The sequence below is a fragment of the Macaca mulatta genome, chromosome 11, assembly GCF_049350105.2.
Source record: "Macaca mulatta isolate MMU2019108-1 chromosome 11, T2T-MMU8v2.0, whole genome shotgun sequence".
Taxonomy (NCBI): Eukaryota; Metazoa; Chordata; class Mammalia; order Primates; family Cercopithecidae; genus Macaca; species Macaca mulatta.
In genome coordinates, this window is record NC_133416.1 from 62,782,597 (window position 1) to 62,789,609 (window position 7,013).

The window sequence follows — 7,013 nt, forward strand, 5'->3', positions numbered from 1 at the left end:
TGAATATACGCATAGCAAGTGGGTTTGCAGTGGGACAAAGACTTGAGGGTGATTACAAGAACAAAAATAATTTAAGGTGATGGAATAATGGTGGATTTATTCCAAATGTTTCCTAAATATTTTTAATTGAAAAACAACAACATTTTTAAAATTTGAAAACATCAGGATCTATTTCGTGTTTTCTTGGTGATGTGGGCATCTGAAAAGTTGGTGTTTTTTTTCCTTTTTAATCAGCCAGCCCAAAATGTCATGAAGATTTATTGACGAAAGTAGAGAGGACTAATGAACTAAGATACTCCTTCTGTCCAAACTGACTACATGCGAGTTCATCTCTCAAAAGTGTAGGGTGAGGCTATTGGCCTCACTAGAGATATAGTAAGTATGTGGTTGATATCTCAGGCTCGAAATTACAATCCTGGTTCTACTGTTCACTGACTTTGTGATCTTGCATAGGTCATTTAAACTCTCAGAGCTCTGGTTCTTTATCTGCAACGACAAAATAACAATTGTCACTAATGTTGTTATAAAGGTCAACTGATATACTGTATAATCCCCAGCACACAGCACTCTCTAAACATAAGCTAGAATAAATGGTTTAAGGCCACAAAAAAAAAAAAAAATATATATATATATATATATATATGGCGAGAGAGCAGAGTGAGGGTGGGATGAGAGTTAAGTGCAATGGGTAGAACTTTGAGGCTCTGTTTCCTAAATATGAAGATGGTTAGACTAACCTCATGTGTGGGTCAATGTGAGTGATCAAAGCTCCGCGAATCTTGGGACCAGGACTTCTGAAAGTCCAGTCCAGTTTCCTGTCTTTGTCTAACTAGCTGCCTAAATGTAGGCAAATCACTTAATTGTTCTATTTATCAGTTCCTCTGTCTTTATAACTGAGATTCGTTCACTCGCCTAATAAATGTTTAGGGAACACTCGACATGGCCCAAGTACTGAGCTTGTTTTTCTGGTGATTAACCTCTAAGGCAGTTGATAACTTGGTGGTTAAGACCACAGGCTCTGGGGTTAGGCAGACCTGGATTTGAACCCAAACTCTGTCACTTACGAAATGTGTGACATTGAGAAAGTTACTTACACTGTCTGGGCTTCCCTCTCCTTATCTGTAAGATGGAGAAAATGAAGGTTTCTATGTTGTAGTGTAATTAGGAAGATCCAATGATTTAATGAATGTTTAGACCTTCGCATGGTGCCTGGCAGGAACCAAGCACCTGGGAAACACTAGCAGCTGCTAAAATAGGCTACTGCCTCCCCACCTCCCCACCGTGTCCTGCAGGATCTCACAGTGGAGTCATAAATGCTGGGACCAAAGGACAAGCAACATCTCATGAAAGCAGAGATAAAAGTGCCTTCCTCAAATACTCAAGAGCTCTCTGGTGCAAGAGGAGTTAAACATTGTATGAAACACTAAGCATTTAGCCAAGACCAATACAGTAAAGCCTTTTCCTACAGGCAGAAGAGGCCATAGCTAGAAAGGGCTACCTCAATAGGTGGTGAGTTCCCATCACTGCAGATGTTCAAACAGAGGCTGCGCAGCACCCTTCTAAAATGTTGAAGATAAGATCCGAGTACTGTCATATGGAAATATATGTTCCTAAATGTCACTTTTAATCTTGAAATGCCATGGATAATTATTTCTGAGCCTGAGGATCACAGAAAGCTGCCACCGAGATAGCGGAACTTGAGTGAAGGCTTGGAGTATGATGGGATTTTAATACAAAGAATAGAAATATTCTCTGCAAGGAGACACTATGGCAATGCCTGGAGGCCTGAGAGAACAAGGTGTGCTGGGACAGGGCAGCTAGTGTAGCTGAACACAGGGGCCCAGATAAGAGGAGAACAGAGAAATCAGGGAAGGTGTCAGAATCCCAAAGATACAATTGGGCAGTATTATCACAAATAGTCATATCACTGTGTGACACTCTAAATCCACAGCTCACTATGGTGAACATTAGACACCAGTTCGGGACAGTCCCTGGTGCTACCCAGTTTCTTTTGGGCCTCAGCATCCGTATAGAGAGTACAAAGGGGCCTAGATCATAGCAGCTCCTCCACCCCTCACTCTGGAGAGAGATCCAAAGATCGGAGCTAGAGTCTCTACATATGGGAGTCAGGCCCCAGGCACAGGACAAGAGCACAGGAAATAGTGAGAAAGGCATCGAATCCAGTCAAGAAACCTGGATTCAAGTTCCAGGCCTGCTACTTTCTAGATATTATCTCAGCCACATTATTTAATCTCTCTGAGACCCATGGCTCATTCAGAGAGAAGATATTAATTCTCTCACTTGATTTTGAGAGGAACTATGTGAAAAATGCTTTACCAAATTACAGAAATGTTGATTGTTATTTCTAAATAACTTCTCTTCTTGGCTGTGCCTCAGCTTCTGGCCTGGAGTGATGGCTGGGGAAAACCATACTTCACTGCCTGAATTCCTCCTTCTGGGATTCTCTGACCTCAAGACCCTGCAGGGCCCCCTGTTCTGGGTGGTGCTTCTGGTCTACCTGGTCACCTTGCTGGGTAACTCCCTGATCATCCTCCTCACGCAAGTCAGCCCTGCCCTGCACTCCCCCATGTACTTCTTCCTGCGCCAACTCTCAGTGGTGGAGCTCTTCTACACCACCAACATCGTGCCCAGGACCCTGGCCAATTTGGCCTCCCCACATCCCCAGGCCATCTCTTTCCAGGGCTGTGCAGCCCAGATGTACGTCTTCATTGTCCTGGGCATCTCCGAGTGCTGCCTGCTCACGGCCATGGCCTATGACCGATATGTTGCCATCTGCCAGCCCCTGCACTACTCCACCCTCTTGAGCCCACGGGCCTGCATGGCCATGGTGGGCACCTCCTGGCTCACAGGCATCATCACGGCCACCACCCATGCCTCCCTCATCTTCTCTCTACCTTTTCCCAGCCACCCAATCATCCCCCATTTTCTCTGTGACATCCTGCCAGTACTGAGGCTGGCAAGTGCTGGGAAGCACAGGAGCGAGATCTCTGTGATGACAGCCACTGTAGTCTTCATTATGATCCCCTTCTCTCTGATTGTCACCTCTTACATCCGCATCCTGGGAGCCATCCTAGCGATGGCCTCCACCCAGAGCCGCCGCAAGGTCTTCTCCACCTGCTCCTCCCATCTGCTCGTGGTCTCTCTCTTCTTTGGAACAGCCAGCATCACCTACATCCGGCCGCAGGCAGGCTCCTCTGTTACCACAGACCGCGTCCTCAGTCTCTTCTACACGGTCGTCACACCCATGCTCAACCCCATCATCTACACCCTTCGGAACAAGGACGTCAGGAGGGCCCTGCAACACCTGGTGAAGAGGCAGAGCCCCTTGCCCTGAAGGGACTCGGAGGACGTCTGCTCACTCACTCGCTGCTCATCCTCCCAGCCTTCAGGGGCTGGATTTAAACCCCACTCTCACAGAAATCATGCAACACTTCAAAAGAAAAGGCTTCTTGGAAGGAAGTGCTGAAATTAAAGCAGAGATAAATCTATATATTGCCTCTTATTCCAGAGTCCACACTCACTATCAGAGCATGGGTTATTAGGCCGAGGTAGAATGGAAGTGATTGCTGCCTTAGGGAAAGAACATTTATTTAGCATCTTCTAGATTGTTTTGGATCCCTGAGCACAGTGATTGCCATGGCTGCACCGGTAGCCAGAGGTCCGTGTCAGTCATGAAAGCAGGTGTCTGTGAACTTGACTTCCAACTAAGTGACCCACCCAAAGCCTGTGTAGGAGTTTACCAAGCCCCTCTGTTACATTTTCTTCCACCTGTGTCTGAGCCTTCCTCTACTCAGTGGAACATCTATTCTGCCCTTGGCCTTCAGGAAGAGGGGCATCTGAGGGTTCCAGTCATAAGGCTCTCTCCTTCCCAAAATACCAGCACAAAAGGCAATACGGTCAGATGGTGTCAAAAAGGACCAAGTTAGACATCAGGAAAAGCTATCTCCAAGGACAGCCTATACATGTCTCCCAGAAACACACTGGGGTGTCCTGCTCCGGATTCTTTTAGGAAAGAGCTGGTCAGGGATTCCAGAAGACCCACCAGCTTGAAAGGCAGGATCCAGAGCTGGAGCTAACCAGGGAGCCAGAAGCAGGACATGGTGGAAGCAAAGCACTCCCATCCCTCTATGCTGAGGTGCCACCGGCTGCCCACCTCCCTCGGGCCAGGGACAGAGGTTTCTCCTGCTTTTTCACCTGGAGTCCCCCATAGCTAAAGAGCAGCAGAAGGCTGAGGCAAAAGGACAGGCTGTCCAGGTCCCCTCTATCCCCTCACCTCTCACACACCGTTACCACCTTTGTGTCCTCTAGCCAAGAAACGCCAGAAGCTCTGGCTCTCAGTGAGGAGAGACCTCAGCATTTCATCAGTAACGTGAGCGGTTCAGGAAATGATGGGAACCCAGTCTTCCCTCTTACCACCCCTGTGGTCTTCAAGGAGTCCTTATCCCCCACAGAGACTCTGCTCTTGTGCTAAGGAGTATTCAACCACGGGAATCGGTGTGTTCTTCTGTAGCCCAGCCTCTGCACCCACTTCTTGCTTTCTTTTTTTTTTTTTTTTTTTTTTTTTGACAAAGTTTTGCTCTTGTCGCCCAGGCTGCAGTGCAATGACGCAGTCTCGGCTCACTGCAGCCTCCGCCACCTCCCAGGTTCAAGCAATTCTCCTGCCTCAGCCTCCCAAGTAGCTGGGATTACAGGCACACCCAGCTAATTCTGTATTTTTAGTAGAGACTGGGTTTTACCACATTGGCCAGGCTGGTCTCGAACTCCTGACCTCAGATGATCCCGTCAAAATAAGTCTCATGAAGTTGATCTCATTCCTAGAAGCAGAGAGTAGAATGGTGGTTACCAGAGCCTGGAGAAGGAAGTGGGGAAGGAGACATAGGGAGAGATTAGTCAGTGGATACAAAGGTATATTTAGAAGGAATAAGTTCTAGTGTTCTATGGCACCATAGAGTGACTTTGGGTAACAATATTGTACTGTAGATTTCAAAATAGCTAGAATAGAGAATTGTGAATGTTTTCAACACATAGAAATGATAAAGGCATAAGATAATTATAAATTTAGAAAGGAGGATTTTTTTTTTTCCCCTAAGACAGGGTCTCACTTTGTCACCCAGGCTGGAATGCTGTGGTATGATCTCAGCTCACTGCAACCTCAACCTCCCTGGTTCAAATGATCCTCCAGCCTCAGCTTCCCAAGTAGCTGGGACTACAGGCACATGCCACCACACCAGCTAATTTTTTGTTTTGTTTTTGTTTTTGTTTTTGTTTTTTTGTAGAAACGGGGTTTCACCATGTTGCCCAGGCTAGTTTTGAACTCCTGAGTTCCAGTGATCTACCCACCTCAGCCTCCCAAGTGCTAGGATTATAGGCGTGAGCCACCACCCCCGGAAAGTGGCTTTATTTCTTAAAAAACTGTTGCAGCATGTAAGGTGGCCATTCTAACAGGCTGGGAAGCGTAGGCTCCAGTCAAAACCCAAAAGGTAGGCACTTCGAGGGAGAGGCAGGTGGAACAGGGATTTATGTGCTAAGCAGGTTGGCCAAGTGTACACATTCAGTAGGTTATGGGAGGACCTAGGAATATTCCTGAAGGTGGTCCTAACATGTATGTGCTATATAAACATGTATGTAGCATATGACCCATGTTCACCTTGGGATGCAAACTTAACATTTAAATGCATTACGATTTAGGGGCCAATCAAAGCTGTAGCTATGGCTTGTGGAACAGGGGAGTCAGTCAGTAAGTGTCTGGTGGTGGAGGAGCTACGACTGTTTTACTATTGCTTATCTCGAGGCCAGAGTTGTTTAGCTGCTAAAGAAAAAGGAAAACCTTGTAGCAGTTAGAACGTAGTTCATTCTTTAAGTATAGGAATATGTGACTTAACCTTTGCCTGGCATGGCCTTAAGTCCTGTTCACAATTTGGTATCTTATTGCCACAAAGAGTCTATTATGTCAATCTCATGATCTCTATTTTAACATTAATGCTGGTCAATTGTTGTGTCTAAACCATAGAAGAGAGGAGGTATAATAAAGCGTGTCTGACCTTCCATTCCATCACGGCCGAGGACTCAGTTTTTGAGGTTTCTCAGTGGGTGGGGGACTTAGGATTTCATCTTTAGTTTACAATATGCTAAATATCTTGATTTACTTATTATACAAATGTATACATGTATTGAAACATCACACTGTACCCTACAAATATGTACAATTATTATGTGTCATTTAAAATAATAGGCCAGGTGCAGTGGCTCATGCCTGTAATTCTAGCACTTTGGAAGGCCGAGGCAGAAGAATTGCTTAAGACTAAGAGTTTGAAATCAGCCTGGCCAACATAGCGAGACCCTGTCTCTATTTAGGTTTTCTTAATTAAAATAATAAAACAAAATAAGTGTCACACTCCCTGCATTCACCACTATCTCCCAGTTACAGACAGAGGATCCATACAAATTACAGGTCACTCCAAGCAGGGGCTCACCGTTTGAAGGGAAAAGAGTACATGTGGCCAAAGGCAGGCCAGCCTGAAAGAAAAACCAAAGAAGGCAAAACTGCTCTCTACAGTACCATGAGTAACTAAGGTCACTCCCCCAGCTATGAAGAAGCAAGTCAGGGCCAGAGACGGCGGCAGGAAGTGTTTCTACCCTTGTTTCCCTCTGGGAGCGGAATAAAAAATCCTTTCACCTTGTGGAAAGCCTAAGGATCAGGGTAATTACTAGTGCTCCCATCTCCACTGAGAACAGACCATAAGGATGTCGTGGGTCACTTGAGAACTTGGGGGCTCATCCTCAGTGACAAGATCAGGTTTGAGTTTTAAAAGATCATTCTAGCTGTGGTATGGAGAATAGGTAATAGAGACACCAAAAACAGACACAGAGACCACAAACCAGTCCATCAGTCAGGGTACTTGGTTGCAAGCAACAGATTCCACGCTGATCATCTTAAGCAAAGACTAACTATTCAAAGAAGGTTTCACAGTGCACAGCATCTCCAAGGGGAC

At 45.9% G+C, this 7,013-nt stretch overlaps 1 protein-coding gene across 1 annotated transcript; it reads left to right on the forward strand.

Moving 5' to 3' along the window:
* Positions 1-2,381: 2,381 nt before the first annotated feature.
* OR10P1 (olfactory receptor family 10 subfamily P member 1) lies at positions 2,382-3,379 on the forward strand. Its single transcript, NM_001194029.3, is given in 1 exon segment — positions 2,382-3,379. A coding segment is annotated over 1 exon segment (942 nt). The 5' UTR covers positions 2,382-2,413; the 3' UTR covers positions 3,356-3,379.
* The last annotated feature ends 3,634 nt before the right edge of the window (positions 3,380-7,013 follow it).